General features: G+C 40.3%; 1 protein-coding gene across 3 annotated transcripts in view; it reads left to right on the forward strand.

The window, feature by feature from the left end:
* RNF130 (ring finger protein 130) overlaps window positions 1-20,610 on the forward strand; it is a 189,167-nt gene that overhangs the window by 119,064 nt on the left and 49,493 nt on the right. For 2 of the 3 annotated variants that reach the window (XM_081497597.1, XM_081497599.1), the window contains exons 4-7: window positions 2,041-2,112; window positions 3,947-4,029; window positions 12,626-12,722; window positions 14,250-14,454. In XM_081497597.1, coding sequence (XP_081353723.1) covers window positions 2,041-2,112; window positions 3,947-4,029; window positions 12,626-12,722; window positions 14,250-14,454 — 457 coding nt within the window. Of the gene's footprint in view, window positions 1-2,040; window positions 2,113-3,946; window positions 4,030-12,625; window positions 12,723-14,249; window positions 14,455-17,658; window positions 17,753-20,610 lie in introns of all 3 variants that reach the window. The other variant, XM_081497598.1, reaches the window with a different exon arrangement.

Genomic DNA, 20,610 nt, shown 5'->3' on the forward strand with positions numbered 1-20,610 from the left:
TGTAAAATATATTGTTTGTTTTTAGCTTTATTCATTACCGCCAAAACTGGAAAATAATACAAATTCCTCATCAACAGGGAAAAGGGTAAATAAGTTTTGGTACAAAGGGATACTACATAGCATAAAAAAGAAGTGAACTATTGATGCATGCAGCAGCAGAAGTTAATGTCAAGACAATTATGCTGAGTGAGAGCATGCAGAAAATAGTATATACTATCATTCCATTTATATAAAACTCCAAAACCATACTACCAGAAAGTAAGTCATAGGGGATGAAGTGAAAGATGGCAGGAAGAAGGAATTAGGAAGAGACATAAGGAAATTTGGGAAGGATGATAGACTGTTGATTGTTGTAATGCTTTCATGGGTCAAGTTAAAATGTCAAATTGTACACTTTATGCAATTTAAGTCAGTTATATCTCCATAAGGCTGTTTTTGAAATATGTGTGTGTATACATGTATATGTATGAATGCATGTATGTGATTGAGGGGACTCATAGATTAAAGGAGACTTGAGAGACATAGCAACCAAATGCCATGTTTAGACTTTGCTGTATCTGATTCAAGCAAGCCAAGTTTAGTAAGACATTCTGGAGACACTTGAAGAAATAGTTTGAGTGTTCGATCATGTTGATTAATTCTTATTAATTTTGTCAGGTGAGACAGTAGCACCAAACAAAAGCCCATATCTGTTAGACATAGTTCCCTTGGTATGAGTTTATGGGTGAAAGCATACAGTGCTTGTGATGTGCCTTTGAAATCCTCTAAGACAATAATGAGAGGGGAATAGATGAAAAATAAAGTGAAATATTGATAATTGAAACTCAGTGATGAGTACTTTAAAGGGTCATTAAATTCCTTTTTCTTTTGTGTACTTTGAAGTTCCTCCTAAAATTTTCTGTTGTTTTTGTTTCATCCTCAGGGTAAAATCCAAGGTCTCCCTTTTTTTAGCCTCTATCGTACTACTACAGCCCCATCATCTGCCTCCCATCACAGTTTAGGATCTGGTTATATGCAAGGTGACCATCTGTCCCAGTGTGCCTGCACTCTTGGTTTGTACCTGTTGTCCCAGTATAATTATTAACAGGTCCTCTCACTCTCAGAATATTCTAAGTTGAGTAATAAAATATATGCTCACCGTAGTTACAGTTATATCAGTCTGTAATTTCTCTCACATACCTGTGCCTCTTACCTATTTGTCTTTACTGGACTAGTCCTTGGTCCAGAATCCCCCTTCCTGTCCCAATGCTTTCCTTATCTAACTCCTTCCTACTCTTTTCCAAGCCATAGAGATTTGTCTGATTTAACTCTCTTAAATAAATGAGAAAAACTCAAGCTCGGTAATGTGAATGTACCTTCCTAACTAAGATCATGGAGCATAGCAGTGGCAGTCGGAAGCAGACATGACTGCATCCCTTCCCCCACACACTGATACTGATAAGCAGTTTTAAGGAGTTTTAGAGATATCCTTTCACAAAGACAGAGCTTGTGTGTCTAATAGTGTGTCATCCTTGGAGCAGAATAAGAAACACTACTGGGACAGTGGCGGTAGCTCTGACGTGTATAAGAACTAGATACTGATAATGTAATGTTTCAAATGTTTGTTAGATACAAATGCATTGGTGATTATGACACCTGGCTTTTTTTTTTTTTACTATATATACTTATTTACCAGAGTGCTAAATCTGTGGGGAAACTGCCAGTTTTTCTAACTTTTTAATTGCTTTCTTGGAATCCTTTCATATGATATGACTTGAAAAGTAATGTAGGATAATAGGACTTTATATATTTATTTTAAAATAAAGAATATCGTCTAGAGTATATCTTAAAAGTTATCACAAGAAGGAAAAAGGTCTGTCTGGTGATGGATATTGACTTACTGTGATCATTTCAAAACATATACAAGTATTGGATCATTATGTTGCATACCTGAAATAATGTGTACATCTATTATAACTCAGTAAAATTTTTAATAAAGTTTGCTGAAATAAATCCAGAGATCTTTCACTTAATATCTGTTTTTCTTTGCTATTTTCATAGCGTCGTCTTGGAGATGCAGCCAAGAAAGCCATCAGCAAATTGACAACCAGAACAGTGAAAAAGGGTGATAAGGTATAGTAATGAAATCACTTTAGCACTATAAAAACAGTAAAATATTTTGCTTTTCATTTGGTAGGTGACAATACATACTGACCATTTGTGTCTCCTCCATTAGGTTTTCCTTTTACTTCAAGCACACTATCTAATGCTTTATTGTAAACTAACTTCTCTTGGAAATCTTCTTAGTGTGCCTGTCATCTGGAGATCCTCCATACAGTTCTGTAATTTTCCTGGACTTGTAATGCTCTTGTCATCATCAGCTTCACTGGACTACTTATAACTTCCCTAGCTGTGCTGTTCAACAGTTTTCTTCTGCTAAAACCAAGCGTACTTTGGCGCTCTTCTGTAAAGAGCCAGGAATGTGCATTCTCTTCCTGTGCTAAGACTTTGCATCTCTCTTTTATGTTTTAATTCTCACAGTTAGTGGAGAACTGGAGACCCACATTCAGGGGGTGTGGTTAACATGGTGCTTTCTGTACAGTTTGGCTAAGCGGTTTGAAAGAAGGGCACAGTTTGTTAGAGTTGGGCCGGTAGCTTACGGGGAATAAATCAGAGAGGCAGTGATAGAAGCTATCTGTGGCTGAAATTGCTAACCCGAGTTCTTCAGTCAGATCGCAAAACTTGGTGGAGTCCTGCTTCTGCTTTCTGTGGACAAAAATAGCAACTTAATGTGAGACCCTATATTCCATATGTTCAAGGCTATCTAGAATTAAAAAATTGTGTCTCTGAAGGCATAAAAACCAAACCTGTCTTCTGCTAAAAACCAACTCTAATTTTTTATCAAAGAACTCTGGAAGGATAATTACAGATAGTTCTCCATCCTCTTAAGTTTTACCACTTTCTTGACTCATTTTTATTCCCACTTCCTTGACACCCTACATCTAGTTTCCCTTGTCACAGTTCCAAAAGGTAGAAATATTTTCAGTGAACTTCATGATACACTAAAGAAACAAAAAACTAAAAATACTTGCAGAAAATATATGCAGCATCTCAACAACTGTACTTCCTGCCAGAGGAGTGACCACCCATATAAATACTTTTTTGATCTGATAGCCTTCAGCTGCTACATTAATTTGAATTTCCCTGGAGCTCATTCAACTTATCCATCCTATTTTGTCCCCCATGCTAACCATCTTTGCTTATTAAACCAACACTTTTTCTTAGTTTGTATCTCCTAGACCTGTCAGCAGTTGTCCTGCTGAGTTTCAGTCCTGGGGGCAGTGACGTAACAAATAGTGTTGCCTTTCCTGGTAGTGCTCTGTTTAATGACAAGGCAAGGGAACCCTTCCCGAGTCCAGAGGAGGCAGAGATCAGTCATCCTTGGTGACGAAGCACCTGTCAGATTCTTCCTGAACCTTGATAAAGACCTAGTATAGAGTCGAATCCATGGCTGCTCTCTGTCCCAAATCTCCCATCCTTGAGGAAGGTCTTGTGGTGGCTCACCGTCTTTTCTGCCTGTACTTAACTTTGTGGTCAGATGAGTGTCTTGGTGAGGAAAACATACTCAGAATAATGAGGCAGCAGTAGTGGGGAGAAGATGGTCCAAGGTGATACCCGATTTGAATCTTGAAAAACATTGCTATTCTGATTTCTAAGATATTTCACAAACAGAATTAGTATTAACTGTTACACTGTAGTTTAAAAACAAAATAGATTGGCCTAGATACAATTTGGGTTGACACAGTTAAGCAGTTGGAAACATACTACGTTTTTTTATAACCTTTCATTCTGTAATCACCTATTTACCATAGTTGCCACAGGAAAAATTTTAGCTGAATTGTATCCCCTCCATTTAGGTACTTTTAGGTGTAATGTGTAACTTTTGTTCCCCTGCTTTGCGTTTCAGGAAACAGACCCAGACTTCGATCATTGTGCAGTCTGCATAGAAAGCTATAAACAGAATGATGTCGTCCGGATTCTGCCCTGCAAGTATGTTGGCTTTCTTTGTTTAAAATAGAATGGTACTAATGTGATTTGTGTATCTCCCTTTTGGAGCGGGCATCCGTTTGCTTTTGAGAGCCATTCTTACCCACAACTTTTCTGGTAGGAAGAGGCCTGGCTGCACACTGAACATAGTGGTAAACAGAAATAATACAGAAGGACATCTTTATACTGGCCCTGCCATGTCTAAGTTGTGTGACCCTGGCAGCTGTACTACAGACTTCAGCAAGTACTGATTGCAAACCTTCTCTAGTTAAGAGAAAAATAGGGTGCGTCAGTAGCCTAAAAACAGTAAGGGCAAGAATTTTTATTTCTGTAATTTCTGTGGGTTTCGTATCTAGCCACTGATCCTCTCCTTCTTAGATCAAGAGTACATCACTAGGCCCTCCAATAAAGTCTCAGCAGTGTCCATTTGGCACTGGGTACCAGAACTCTGCATTGGCAGGTGGCTTCTTTACCACTAGGCCACATGGCAGGAAGTGAAGAGGAACTAAAGAACCTCTTGATGACGGTTAAGGAGGAAAGTGAAAGAGCCAGCTTAAGACTAAATATTAAAAAAAATTAAGATCATGGCTTCCGGCCCCATTACCGTATGGCAAATAGAAAGGGGAAAGATGGAAGTAGTAACAGATTTCCTCTTCTTGGGCTCCAAAATCACTGCAGCTGGTAACTGCAGCCATGAAATCAGAAGACTATTGCTTCTTTGCAGGAAAGCAATGACAAACCTAGACAGTGTGTTGAAAAGCAGGGACATTACTCTGCTGACAGGAGTCTGTATAGTCAAGGTTATGGTCTTCCCAGTGGTCAGGTATGGTTGTGAAAGCTGGACCATAAAGAAGGCAGAACGCCAAAGAATTTATACCTTTGAACTGGGGTGCTGGAAAAGACCTCCTGGAAGTTCCCTGGACAGCAAGAAAAACCAGTCAATCTTAAGGGAGATCAATCCTGAATAATCACTGGAAAGACTGATGCTAAAGCTGAAGCTCCAATATTTTGGTCATCTGATGCACGCAGACGACTCATTGGAAAAGTCTTTGATGCTAAGAAAGATTGAGGGCAGAAGGAGACAAGAGCATCAGAAGATGACATGGTTGGATGGCATCACCGATGCAGTGAACATGAACTTGGGAAAACTTCAGGAGATGGTGAGAGACAGGGAGGCCTGGCGTGCTGCAGTTCATGGGGTCACAAAGAGTTAGACATGACTGGGGAACTGAACAACAACCAGAACTCTAGGCCTTGGGTTGAGTCTTTTACTGAGCCTTGGCTGTGTAAAGCAGGGAGGACTGGTATGTGCTGCGTGCCTACCCCAGGTCAGGCACTCTGCTCTGTGCAGCTTGCATTGTCCAGTGAGGTGTGGTGGAGTCAGTAGTAGAGCTTCCAGGCTCAGGGTCACACGACTCAGAAATGGCAGCACTAGCATAAAAACGACCTTCTGTATTATTTCTACTCTTCACATAGGGCCACATGCCTCCCTCAGAAAGGAGGATGTTCGCCTGTACTCTTGTACCCCAAAAAGACCGTGTGGATTTCTGCCATGGTGCTATGCCAAGCTAGGGAGTATAAACGTTAAGATACACAGTCTGAGCATTGATTGGAAAAAATATGAAGTCACCTACTGAGAAGCCTAAAATCAAAAGCCTTCTCCTCCTCTCATTTAAAACTCATTCACATAACTCTTACCTTCTAATAATATGGAACACATGAATGAATAAAATAATCAGTAGTAGTTGTCTCCATCAGGCAACTGGTGTTAGTTTACTTATTCGCAAAGTTATATATTTTGAATCCAGAGAGATCTGGGTTTCTTTAAATCATAACTTAAGAATAATTTCATATATTGAAACAGAAAACCAGGATTCTGGAAGTCAAATCATTTAGTTTACATATTAAGGGAACTCTATAAAACTAAATATCAGCTGTCCTGTAGAAAATTAAATTATCTAATTATAGTTTTTCAGGTCTAAAAACATGAAGCTAAAGGAAATACACATAGAAACACAGTTGACCCCTGTACAACACAGGTTTGAATTGCACCGCTCGACTTATTTCAGTAGTAAATACTGCAATAATAGGTGATCAGCTGATGGTTGAATGTGCAGAGCCATGAATACAGAAAAAAAGAAAGTGGAAGTGTTAGTCACTCAGTTGTGTATGACTCTGCGAACCCTTGAACTGTAGCCTGCCAGGCTCCTCTCTCCGTGGGATTTCGCAGGAGTGGGTAGCCATCCCTTCTCCAGGGGATCTTCCCAACCCAGGGATCGAACCTGGGTTTCCTGCATTGCAGAGAGATTCTTTACCATCTGAGCCAGCGGGGAAGCCCACGAATACAGAGGGCTGACTGTAAAGTTATATGTGGATTTTCAGCTTCAGTGGGTGTCAGCACCCCTAACCACCGCCCCTCCACATTTGTTCAAGGATCAGCTATACAAATTGGGAAACAGTGGTAGGATACTTTATAAAGCATAAGCAGCTCTTACTTGCTTTTAAAAACTGTTTTTACCTGCACAGATTTCTTTTGAAACTGGAATAGCCAGGAAGAAGTCAAGTCTGCAGATTCTCTGTCTTCCTGTCTCAGTCCAGGGGCCCCTAGGACTGTCTGGGACCTAAGGATGAAGGCTTCCAAAGCTGTTAATGGTAATGAGTAAGGTGACAGTGTTTTCCTCAGGGGAGCCTCAGCTGAAACTAGATTATGCTGGGAAATTTGTTCCATATTCTTTCTGTCCTTCAGGAATTGGCTTTTCTAGAGTTTCATTCCTAGTTCTCTTTTTTCCTTCCAAAGGTCAGAATCAGTGGGGAGCTTTCAGAAATATATACTGAGGGGAGCCCCAGGCATGTTTGTTTTTATTAAGTATCAGGGGTGACTAATGCTGCAAGGCCATGCCATCTATTGAAGTCTAGAGCTGTGCCTGATCTTAGAAATTTCTTAGAATTTGACCTACCACCAAAGGAGGGAATCTCAACCTTTATATTTGTTGTCTGCTTTCAAGTATTAGAACTTGACAAACTTAGTGTTTTTTTGCACCTGTAATTAGGACACTGCTCACGTGGTTGTCTTTTATTCCTAGATCCTTGTCAAGATGATACTTCCTCTTTTACTTTGAAGCTAGTTGTAGCTTTCTCTGTGTTGCACAGCCTGCCCAGCAAAACATTTCATCTAACTGAGATGGTGACAACAGCATGATTCTGAGGTGTAGTAAAAACTAACTTTGTACATCAAGCAACGTTTTATATGGCCCAAGTTGACGGGTTTTTACCTAGAGCAGGGTCTTTCCAGCTGGGCCCTGTTGGTCAGGTCTGAGGGTCTCCCCGTGCATTGCGGGTTACTTAGCTAGGTGCCAATAACACCCCCACACATGGCCGTTGACAACCACAGATGCCTGCAGTTGAGGACGCCTGACCTAGAGAATGCTCCACACAAACACTCATCTTTGCTCCACATCTTCTCCCAGCCTCTGTTTTCCCATGGGTCCCTCTCAAGCACCTTTGAATTAACAGCTCTTGTGTGCTACCTGCTCTGTCCTCTCTCCCTCAGATGCTCTGCCTTCCCTCTTGAGTCTGTGGGTCATTAACACTGGTCTGATGTGTGACTAGGCTGTGTCTTCCTTTAGCTCTGGTTGCCTGGAAGGCTAGCTGTGCCTGGAGCACTGCCCAGAGCCCCTCTTTTTCCCTGGTCATTTCTCCCTTCTCCTCAAGTAGCACGTCCAGGGTTATCTGTTCTCCTTAAACATCTTCACTCATCCCTTTATTCCTCACTCTCATCAGATAACTTCACCATTATCTTCACAGAAAACAAGGGCTGTTAGTTGAAATTCTCCTGGCTTACTGATCCTAAGCCTTTACGCATACCTGCCTCCACACCCACCCTTGCAACCTTGCCTCCTGTCAGGACAGAGGATCGCCTCCTTGGTTCTAATGTGCTTTTCAACCTGGGCCTCTGTGTGCCAACATGTGCCCATCCTTGAGACGTGGCTCTATTGACTATTTGCTCCCTCCAATTCTTGTTCTTTCTGTCTCTGCTCACCAGCATTTCATCATGCTCAAGCATTTTCTATCCTGTTTTTGTAACTCTCTTTCAAACCCATCTCCGACTCTGTACAACCCTACAGCTTCTCCCCTTTACAGCCGGATTCTGAAAAGCATCTGCACTCACTGTCTCTTCTTCCCCTGAGTAAGGCAGGAAGAAAGTACAGGTGCCTTTATGTCTGTTTGTCCTTCCTTTTAAGGTACCTGTCCCAAGCCTGATCTAAGACTTTCTACAGATAGCAAACCTCTCATGAGTTGCTGGCTTCTTGCTGCATGGCCTTTACTCTTTACCTTCTGTCATGTTAATTTACTGAGGACAGATGGCAGTCAGCATTGGGACCTCCTACTTGTGTCAGCTGATTACAGTCAGCCGTCCTTTGGATGTTAGCCAACACATCTTAGAAACTGGAAAACAGGCACCCTGTTTTACACCTCTTCTATTTAAAGGTCAGCCACAGAATTTTTAGTGGTTAAAAACACTTTTCAGAAGTAGAGTGCTGCAGCTCGGATCATTGTATGTCTAAGATGCCACCTTGGAAGCTAAAGTGAGTCAGTCAACTGGCTACTGGCAGAGGCACTGCTGTGATGCCCCCTCCTCAGAGGGAAAGCCTATTTAAACAGTGTCTGCTGCCAGTCCTAGTTCGGGGAAAAGAGGAGTTCTTGTCTCTGACCTTTAGTAATCCTGGATCCTTTTATATTTGCCAGGTTCTTGCATGGCACCAAGAGGCTGCAGAGCTGTGAAAACAACTCGCCTTCAATGTAGACGCCTCACCCCACCCCCAGCCATTGTTCTGATCATTCTAGCTTATAGTGTGTTGGGAAGTAGGAGAGTGGGAAGGCATTGTGTTTCAATGTTACTGGTTTTGTTCCCTTTTATGTTCTATACTTCCACATATCCCAAAGTATTTCTGTATCCTAAAGTATTTCTAATAGGAATAAAGGACTTTTCTGAAGCTCTGATACATTTGTCCTTTACACGTTTCACTGTTCCTCAACACATCACCCGCTTTCCATTCCTGTACACCACTCAGCCCTAAGTATGTTGGGCCCTTTTCTGTGTTTATGTGCATTTTTATTATTCGGGTCTTTTTAGAACCCTAGTGGGAAGGGGTTCTTTTCCAGGTCTGACTGGCCCCATGTGCCCCTCTGAGGTGTCTGTGGATGCTTTTCATACATCTCCAAGCTTGTAAGAGGTCACTCTGGTGCTGGGCATGTGGAGACCTGAGGCATGCTGAAGTGTTCTGACCATGTAGCAGGAGTTATGTGAAATATTGACATTACTTTGCCTGGCTGTATGTTTAATAATACCTTTTGGTGCCTTTTCTAAGTTTTTCACTTATTGCTCCAAACAGCCTCACAAGGTAAATGGCAGGCAGCCTTCCCCACTATGCTTCTCCTCCACAGTGTTCAGGTGAGACAGCTGGTAGTCAGAAAGGGCTGTTTGTCACGGCTCAGGCTGTTGTAGTAGCAGAACTTTGCCCAGGAGGAAGGGAAGGCCATGTGGAGTTTGGTAAAACAGTAGACCTGAGGAGACAGAAGCAAGAGGTAGAGAAAATAGGTGACGAAGAAGAGAAACAACGAATACAGGGCAGCTCTTCACCACGGTTCTGTCAGTGGCCTGAGGTAGAGTGGTGGGCTTGTGTCAGAAGGGCCAGCAAGTGAAGAGGAACATTGCTGAGTTGTGTTTTCAGAAGATTTCAGAAGAGAGAGATGTGCTGTGGGAATTAGACTGATGTTTTCTGGGCCAGGTGCAGGAGCTAGACTGTTGAAATCCTGGAAAGAGTGTGGCTGGAGGAAGAAATATGGGAGGGAGGGAGGAAGGGGCAGCTTGCTGGCTGGGGTGGGAACTGAGGGTGGGAAAGCCATAGGATGGGCAGATAGCCTAAAAGAAAAGGGTTTTTTTATGGGGAAAAAAAAAAAAAACTTTCTGATTTTGAATTAGCTAAAGAAGAGAGGCTTTCTTCCCCAGCTGTTCCCTAGAGAACACTTGGTCTTTGTTTTCCTTCATTACTGTGCTCCACAGGGAACCAGACACTTTTAGATCAGCAAACCTATAAGGGAACACTTAAGGACTCTGATAGAAGAGAAATCCATTTATAACTAGGGTTAAAGGAACAGAGAACACTCAACTTACACAGCTTTAAAAATTAAATATGGGATTAAACCATTTTGTTTGTTCCAAATAACTGGTAATAGAAAAGAAAAGCTAGATAATAAGAAAAGGGGAAAGCAGAAACGCTGGTAATAAGGGAAGGTAAAAGCCAGCACTGCTGGCTTAAACCAGGATTTCCACAGACAACTGGTTCAAGTCAGCTCCCCAAAACCAAAGCGGCTGCACCAGAGGTCACATAACCTTCTCTCTTCTGTCACCTGCCAACTGGCCAAAGTCCATTGTCCACACTGTATCGAACTGGCTGAGAGCACCTTCCCAGCCACCCATCTCTGCCAACACTGACCAAACCCTCACTGGTCCATAGACCTCCCAGAAACATATGCCAAATATTAGGCAGATGCACCCTTGCAGTGAGGAGGAGCTGTCATTTATGTCAGACCTAAAGGGGTCCGTATCTGAAAAAAGGACTAGAGGCCTTGTTCTTACCTTCCTTAGGCCACAGGCAACACTGTTCACAGCTGCTGGGGAATAATCCCCACCTCTGAGAACACCCTCTCAGTGGAATTCTGGGGCAAGCCTTTATCTCCCTTTCAGAGTACGCTCCAGATGCAAGGAACAGTAAACAGACGTGACAATGTGTTATGTATACTAAATGAATTTAGGTCTTGGCGTATGGTTTGATGACTTTCACCCCTTAAGTAAAAACCTTCAGGGATGATGAGGTTCTGTTTCATTGCATTATCTGTAAGTTTCAGACTGTGTGTACTAAGTCACTTCAGTCATGTCTGACTGTTTGCAACCTGTAGCCCACCAGGCTCTTCTGTCCATGGGATTCTTCAGGCAAGAATACTGGAGTGGGTTGCCAAGCCCTCCTCCAGGGGATATTCGCAACCCAGGGATCGAACTCGCATCTCTTATGTCTCCTGCGCTGGCAGGCAGGTTCTTTACTACTAGCACCATCATTTAGTTGCCAATATCTTGATTCTTGGGCTTCTCAGGTGACTGACTGGGTAAAGAATCCGCCTGTCATGCAGGAGATGTGGGCAGAGTCAGACGCGACTGAGCACGCACACACATTTTGATTCTTTCCCCCCAAAAATGGGTACAAGGCTACCGAGTGATGATGGGTTATTTGGATTGAAACTGTAAGCATGAATGTTTCTTCCAAATCCCAATTAAAACAGTGAGTATTCTAAATCTGTTACTTTTTTAAATCGAAGCTGCATTTTAAAACAGGTATATATATTTTGAAAAGGTATACATAACTACTTATAAGCTAATATATAAATTACAAATTAGCAACATTTAAAAAACATATGATGGTTCGGTTTGGTATCTTTCTCAAAATTTCTTTTATCTTATCCCGAGACTGTGATTAGATAATGGTGCCCGGAACGCCTGTCCTGGCCCCTGCCTCTGCCCCTGCCCATTGGCCAGGACTCTGGGGCTTCCTTGTGGCCTCATTTCAGGTTCTCAGAGTTGCCACAGGGGGGTACATGAGCTTGAGAAAAGATTTCAACAGCTCCCTCACCGTCTTTTCTCCTTTCCATAGGGCATAGGCACCTTCCTCAAGAATGCAAAGCCCTCCATGACTTATTTCCAGTCACAAGGATGTGACTCTGCACTCTCTGGAATAAAAATCGCCCATCCTCTCTCCCTTCAACATTACAGCTAAAAACCACTGGTTAAATGTTATCTGATTCCTAAGCACAGCTCATCCCTAAAGATAGTACCAACTACCCTGTAACTTCACAAGCATTTAACTTGGGTTGCTTAGAAGTCTTTTTTTTTAATTTCATTTACTTAGTTTTTTTTTTTTTACCTTTGGTTTTTTTTTTTAATTGGAGGAAAATTGCTTTACACTGTTGTGTTGGTTTCTGCTATACGACAACGTAAATCAACCATAATCATACATATATCGCCTCCCTCTTGAACCTCCCTCCCCGCTTCCCACCATCTAGGTACTCACAGAGTGCCGGGTTGGGCTCCCTGTCTATCTGTTTTACAAGAACTCTTTAAATAACGTTTTAAACAGCATTTAAACAGAGGTCCATGAAACATATAGAGTTTAACTCTGGTTAATATTTAACTCCTGGTTAATATTTCTTGAAATTCTGTTTTTCTGCTTTAGATATTATTGAAACAACTGATTTATAAGATATAGTTATCTTCATTCTTAGTAAATTTCTTACTTTTCCTCAAATCTTTATTTGGAATTTGGTGGAATCAAACTAAAGAGCCAAATACTACTTATCAGTTCTCATTATACAGTGCTATTAACATACAAGATTGGGTTTAGGAGATTTTCTGCCAGCTCTGTTTTAATACATCCCCAGTATTTGTCTCTTGGGACCAAGCAGACTAACTAAACCTTTCATTTCTTTACATTTTGGCCTAAGAGTTTTTCAGGATGTAATTTGTGATATAATTCTCCATTTTTTATAGGCATGTTTTCCACAAATCCTGCGTGGACCCCTGGCTTAGTGAACACTGTACCTGTCCTATGTGCAAACTTAATATTCTGAAGGCCCTGGGCATTGTGGTATGTTTCCTATTTTGTTAATACTTCTGTGTTGTTTTACCTCTAAGCATAACATAACATAGGCTTTCTCTGCCAGATAGTCTTGTTGGTCCAATACTACATTTTTTTCCACGTTAAAGTCCAGCCCACATCAGAGAGCTTACAGAAGAGCAGCTGAAGAACTGTGCTAGTCTACTTTAAAGCATGCTTCTGTTGGGTGCTAGGTGTGTGACGAAGAACTAAGGTAGAAGGAAGGATGTGATTTTCCTATATTTCAATATCTTTTTTTTTTAAGGAGTAGAATGTGGATTTTTAACTCTAGTCCAGTAGTAATTTTTTCTGCATTCAACATGATATAAAACCATGTCATTACTTATGTTTCTTCCTCTTGAATTTGGCTTTGCTCTCCTAGATGTTGGTAATTGCAGTCAGTGAAGGTGGGCAGTGCCAGCCCCAAACTGATCTCTGACAGCTGGGTAGGGGCTTTGGTTGGGTGCCAACCACATAGAGCACTTCAGCCACAGCCAGGTGAGCCAGCGTTGACTACCTGAGGACCTTGGAGACTTCCAACAGTTCTTTCCTTAAAAAATGTATCAATATATATCCAGGATTATTGCTTTTTAGAGGAAAGTGAAATACTTTCTGATCTCAAAAAAGAGTGAATAATCTCCATATAGAGAAGAAAGTTTATGTTGACCCAACAGATGAATTCCTCATTTTAGCTTTGCAGATCTGAATAATCCTATTTAAAATATGCTATCACATGACATTTTAGAAGCAATCCAGTTAGGTAGTAGTGCCCCATTTATCCTCCCATCTTCAAAGATCATGTCAATGATTTGTAGTTTCTTTACCTCTTAACACTTGACACAGGCCTAGATAATCCCTTCTGGTGAGGGCCATCCTTGAGACTGTCTGGCAGCATCCCTGGCCTTCCATATCCGCTATTTAGTGGATGATAGTAGACTTTAGCCCCACAGCAGTCTGTTCCTCTCCCTTAGCATTAGATGCTTAAATTTTGAAACAGGTTTTTTTAGCGTTCAGAAGACTTTTCAATGTTGATCTGCTCTTGGTTGTATGCTTTCTTCATGTTTTAAAGGTGAAATATATTTACAACCTGACTAGCAAATAGATGAGGTGTTACAGAACAGTTAATAGGGCAAAAGGGGTATTTTATGTTTTCTGCATTAACACATGCACCAAAGTGATCCACTGCACTGATTGTCAGCTTTATAATAATAATAATGAATCTCTCTGCCTGTGAGCCCTGTTCACAAAAAGTTGTTCTTTATAAAGATGAAGTATCCAGTTTTCTCAGTTCTACAGTGGATTTTGGCTTTCCTTTGTATCATTTTGGGGAAGAAATCATCTGTTTCTTTTAAATAAAAACTCTTGAATGAGAATGGAAAGTGTAAATGGGGAGAGAAATGAGAGGAAATCACATGAAAAAAACTGGTAAAATCTTTGCAACCGGATGTCAAGCATTTAGAATTTGATAAAAGGATCTGTTAATCTTACAAGCACTTTTAACCTGGAAATATTTTGCAGCCAAATTTACCGTGTACTGATAATGTAGCATTTGATATGGAAAGGCTCACCAGAAGCCAAGCAGTTAACCGAAGATCGGCCCTAGGTGAGCTCGCCAGCGACAACTCCCTTGGCCTCGAGCCACTTCGAACTTCGGGGATCTCGCCTCTTCCTCAGGATGGCGAGCTCACTCCTCGAACAGGAGAGATCAACATCGCAGTAACAAGTAAGTGGGCCCTGTACCCAGGGCGTGGGACTGGCTTGCTGCTGGTATTTGATGTGTGGTGAAAAGTTGAGGCGATCGGTCACCGGGGCCAGTGACTTAAGTCTGTAACTGAGAAAGTAATGAATACTTTTGTTAAAACAGGTATTTGTAATCATGAAACTTCCTTTCTAATAAGAAACTTGTGTATTTGTGTGTAATTGATGATTATAGTTGCCATTTGATGAGGAGTTGATCAGAGGTTTGTCTTAATAGCTGTTTATCAGCCTGTTTTGAAATGATCGTGTTGCACACAGAGATGTGAGGCAGGGCGTCCGCAGCGTCACAGGTGTGTTGTGTAACTGTGAGCACCAGTGGTCTCTAGTTCCTATGCTGCAGGAAACTTAGTAAAAAACTCATCCAGAATTTGAACGTAAAATTCACAACTTTAGGAACAGTTGAGATAGCCAGTTGCCGCTCACTGTATTTTACACTTTTATGAAATTTGCCGTCTTGGTATAATTGTACAAGAGGTGTGAGAAAAGCCTTAAGATAATCTACTTTTAAAAAATGTTCTGGGCTAGTTATGAATGTCATGATTGTTGCAATGTTGACAAGAAAAAAAAATGCTCTGAATGTTCTGATGGCCTTACCAAAGTATGAGTGGGCTGGCAGGTGTGTGAGTGTACATTCACCCCGTAACAAGCCAGCTGTTTTCAATCCATTCTTTATGTGTTGTTTTCTTCTAACAACCTTTCACCCCATCTTCCTCATCACCACTCTGGTGCTGCCTGTTTCAGTATATGCTGTGCTCGCCTATAGCTTCAAGCCCTAACCCTAGTGGAACTCCTCTCAACTTCTGGGAGTTAGTAAAATGGATAAAACTGTTACAAAAAGACTTTTCCCTTAAGTAGTAAGACTTGGGTGGTCTGTTCAATTGATTTATACATGTTTTTAACCAACCAAAAATTGTTAGAAAATGATTTTGCAGGTTTTATTCTCATTTGTTTAAACTCAAGGAAAGTTTGTTAAGTTATAGAATAAGTAAAACTATTCTTTGATACATTTTGGCTAATTTCTTACCATTTCCCAGTGGTTTGTTTTAACAGCATTTCATGTTTTCCTGCTTTGACATTTAGGTTTTATGGGCTAGATTTTTTTTAAATGATGTAATAATAATAAAGGAGACAAAGGTTGCCTATTTATTAATGAGTTATTGGTAGATCTTTCATTGATCAACATTTATTGAGCACCTACTACTACATTAAGTAATTATCCCATTATATTTTATATAGAAATATCCTTTCAAAATCTTACATTTTGATGATAAAAATATTACTTCATGTGTCAAATTAATCACCTTTAGCAAATCTGTACATGTTAAAATGAAATTCATGTGGTTAAATGAGACCAAAGCTACCTCTCCTTTAAGCTCAAAGCTCTGTAGTGCCATAGTAACTACAGTGCATTCAACCAGCATCCACTGTTTGCAAGGCACTGTGCTAAATACACACTGGGGAGGACAGAGGTGACCGAGACCCTGACTGCAATGGATCGGTGCTAAAATACCTCTGGGCCCATCGGGTATTATTGTGATAGTGTTTACTTCTTTTTGGTTACTAATTTTTATAACTGAAATGCCATGCATGTCTGGATGCTATATTCAAAAGTGGAAACATAGACATAATTGAAGTTTGTCTGCTTATCATGTATAAAAAAGTCTAAGAAGAAAAAAATAAAGAATGCTATATTAAGCTTCTTGAAATTGATGACCAGCATCTCTTGATTTTTTTAAAATGCCAGTATGTATTTTTTCTAACTTAAAATATATGGGGTTAAAAATGGTGGATTTTGCATGGGTTCCTGAATGTTTATTATTTTGACTTAAAGAAAAACCTTATAAATTCACTCTTTGATGAAGAATTTGTATTCCAAGAAGCAGTGGCTGCACTGTTATCTAAAAATAAAGAGCTTGCTGTGCATTTTAATAATGTAAACCAAGATGGGCAGAGAAATGCTTATAGAACAACTCAGCATCCTGAAATCCTGAAGAACAGTTCTTCTTAACCTTTTGAAGATCACCACCTTTAAAATTCGATGAAAGTATAATAACCTTTTTCTAGAAGAATTAGTAGTCACACACATTGTTGCGTAGCTGTAGGATCCTCGGAAAGCAGATTGAGAAACACCCATGTTATACATAGCTTTCACGTATAAACATTTGACATTCCAAGTATAAATTTATGCATTATTGCAAACGTATAGGGAATTTTACTATGTAAAACTTTGTTAAACCAGTCCTGGTTTGTGTATACTTTAGGAAATATTTTATAGTTAAAACCTTTTAGGAAGTCAGATTGATTCTCAGGTTGTTTTTGTGGTTCTCAGTAAATACTGTTTTTGAAATATTACCTTGATGATACAGAGTTTGACAAGTCAAGAGGAAATATTAAGTGATTTCCTAGATCTAGAAAGAGACTAGATAAAAAAAACCTTTAGAGTTCTGTGTACCAGAGGTTTTCATCTCTTTGATGGGCCAAGTATCTTGTGAATAACCTTCCCTTTCTACTTCTGCTTAATAAAGCCTTAACAGCCAGTGCTGCTTCTTAGTGGTGGAGTTGTGAAGGGTAGTCCTCTTCTTTGCAGGAGACACCAATAAGATGTCCTTTTTAAAAAAGACTCTTAAGTAAACCCACTCATAGACAAAAAGAATATAGATGAGAATGCCGTGGAGGCCAGCCTGCGAACTGCTTGGAGTACCCACGGGACCTTTGGGGACCACTGCTCCATCTTTCTAAGCCTTTCTTTAGGAATGAGTGACACAGCCATGCAGAAGTGACAGATGAAGAAAAAAGGTTATAAGTATGGCTAGTCCACTTTACTGTCATTTAAGTTAACAATTTAAAAACCTGTGTCCACGTGCCATTTTATATACATCTTTTTACTGCACAGTTTTTGGTGGCCATACCTCTCACAGACCTCAGGACCTTAACTGGAAGAAATGTTTGGGCCCTGCTTTCCTTTCTCCCTTGCAGCTTTCACCACTACTTCCACTAACCTCTCCACTTAGTAGCTCTCTGGCAAACCTCCTCCTGCTTCACTTCCTTGTGCCAGTCTTGGCTTACACCTTCGTTGACGTCTGCTTCGTTGCATTTGAGGGAAATGTTGACATCGATTTGACTTAAGTCTTCTCCCCAGAGTGATTTCCTCCCTTTCCTTTGTCAACAGAAGAATGGTTTATTATTGCCAGTTTTGGCCTCCTCAGTGCTCTCACACTCTGCTACATGATCATCAGAGCCACAGCTAGCTTGAATGCTAATGAGTAAGTAACAAATTGTTTTTTGGATTGCATGTGCCAAATGATCCCAAGAAAATATGTCATTTTCATAAAGATCATGAGAATTGGCTTCCACCAATTTCATACTGATCCTGATGGGATCATACCTAACGAAACAGTTTATTTCACAAACAGTAACACTGATTGGGAGTTCACTTTGTTCACTTTAGAAAAGATCTCGGGGCTTTCATTAGCCACAAGGTTAGAATAAATCAACGATAGAACAAATGCCAAGGAAACCAGTAGAGTTGTAGTATGTAGAGAATTCCTACGTCCTGATCATTGATGGGATTAGCCCTGCTTTGCTGTGTACTTGTCAAACTTTACCTGGAGTTTTACATACTTAGCTTTCAGTGGAGAACTGGCACCCTGGCCTGTGGTCACAGGAACATGGATATTTAACCTGCAAGAAAGAAGCAGTCAGAAAGACCTGTGACTTCTAAATATTTGAAAGACGATCAGGAAAAAAAAAAAAATAAGCATAGACTGTATTTTCATAGGACAAAATGAAGACCAGGTTACAGATAGGCAAAATTTCACCTTGGTAAAAGGAAGAACATCTGTCAGCAGGCTGCCAGTGAGATGGTTTGCTGTGGGGGTAGGGAGTGCCCTGCATCAGGAGTGCAGGCAGAAGCTGCGTTTTACTTGTCAGAGCTGTTGGATGGAAAATTGGGCTGGATAACTGATGAGGTCCAGTTTGATCCAGTGGTTTTCCAAAAGTAGCTTTCCATGGGGGTAGCTTGTTTCCATGGGGGTGGCTTTATTTGTTTTGCATTAAACTTGGGGCATTTACTTTAGGATATTATTCAGTCCTTTCTTTTAAGCAGTATTCATGAAAACTAATTCAAGACGAAAGCATCCCTGGAACACTGCTGAAATTTGAACTTGAATTGGTGGAGTTCCTGTGCTCTGTGTATTCTGTTATGTCCTGGCACTTTAGTTGATTAGTAACAACCAGCCAAGCTCATGTAATTGATGTAATTAAATGCTCATAGTCCAACTGTAGAAACAATGGGCAAGAAACTTCCATTTCCAATGACATGATTTTATTACTTCTACCCTGATCTTTTGGCTAGATACTTACAAGAAGTACCCTTTGGCATCCTAGACATATTACATATTGAGAGGATGTCATGGTCACTTGGCAGTCTTCAGATGAGTAGTCTCAACCTCATCCAGTAGACCACCAGCTAGCTGCTTCTGTTGGGCCCACCTGATGTAGTTTTGCTTCAACATAGCACAGTGTTAATAGCTTAGACTCTATAGAGTCACACATACCTGGATATGACTACCTGCTCCTCCATATTTTTCTTGTGAGACCTAGATAATGTTTATCTGAAGTTCATTTTAGGCATCCATAAAACAAGAATAATGGTAGGAGTACATCATAGGTTGTTGTAAGAATTAGCATATAAAGTGCTTAGCACAGTGCCTTGTACATAATAAGTGCTCAATAAATGTTAGCCAAAACAATTCCTCTGAGATTCTTTCAAAGTTCTATGAATAAGATGGCCATCTGTCTTTATCATTTGGCAAATGAATTTAATTTTCTTCCATGAAATAGAATATAGAATCATAAGAGCTCACGAGTGTCTGTTATCAAACCTCAGTTTGGAGGGAAATATTTATTTCTCCTGAAGTCACCTCTTTTGCTTACTCCCATACCAACCCATCAGACAAGATGATAATGTAAGCCCACTTCTTAAAGTTTCGCAAATGAGCAAAAACCAATCACAGCAAATAACTGCACACTGGGCACTTTTAGGGAATTGTTAAGTAATTTAATAGTCACCTTGCTGCCACTCAGAATTGGCCAGGTGCTCAGTTCATGTTTTAGGTATTTTAGAGAATGCTCGATAAACATGTTACCTGTTGTAAGCTGGAGTTCCATTCATAAATGCATGCATGACTCAGAATCTGAGTCATAGATCTTAGATCCATGTCTTAGTCCATCCCTTCTCCCATTAGTCTTTGTAGAGGGTTTTTAGTACAGTTATTCATTTGACTATTATTGCTGTGTCTTAGTCAAAACCACTCTGAACGACAATTTCCATGATTCCATTTAGAGAAGTTGAGAGAGAGAGAGAGAGTGTGTGTGTGTGTGTGTGTGTGTGTGTGTACACATATGGATGGATAAAAGGGTGGTGACCAAATTATTAATGGTGATTTTCTTAATTTAGTACAATTTTGGATGATGTTTTTCTCTCCTATATGCTTTTTATGTGTTGACTTTTAGTAACAATACTTAATTTTTTTAAGTCCATTTTAATTCTAGGGGATTGAAAAAAAAGATAATGGTTGGGAATTCCCCAGCGGTCCAGTGGTTAGGACTCTGCACTTCCACTGTTGGGGGCCTGGGTTCGATCCCTTGTCTGGAAACTAAGATCCTACAAGCCGTGCAGTGCAGTCAAAAATAAATAAATAAATAGCCACTCTTATTCAATGTCTCCTTCTCAAGAATATTGATGAAAAATTCCTATGTGATTTTAATTCTGAAAAGTTTATTTTAGCAAATAAATTTATAATTATTCTTCATTAATTCTTTGAAATCTGTCTTATTTTCCTTTTTACTTTTACCAAAAAATTGCAGTCAAATGAGATTGCCTTTTCAGTTTAATTGCTCTGTTTCCGTTTTCTGGGTACCCTTGTCCATTTCTAAGATGGTCTTCTATATGAATAGGTTTTGTCTTTTCACATGGTAATGATTTGCCTGGACCTTCTACCTACTATTATAGTTTACTTTTCTGACAGTGTTACACTGAACTTGTGTATTGTGATGTCAGTAACACTTTGACCCAGTCTAGCCACTGGTGAAACCCTGTGAGCAAGATCAAGCAGTGAGC

The sequence above is a fragment of the Giraffa tippelskirchi genome, chromosome 6 (genome assembly GCF_054371585.1).
Source record: "Giraffa tippelskirchi isolate mGirTip1 chromosome 6, T2T-mGirTip1v1.2.pri, whole genome shotgun sequence".
Taxonomy (NCBI): Eukaryota; Metazoa; Chordata; class Mammalia; order Artiodactyla; family Giraffidae; genus Giraffa; species Giraffa tippelskirchi.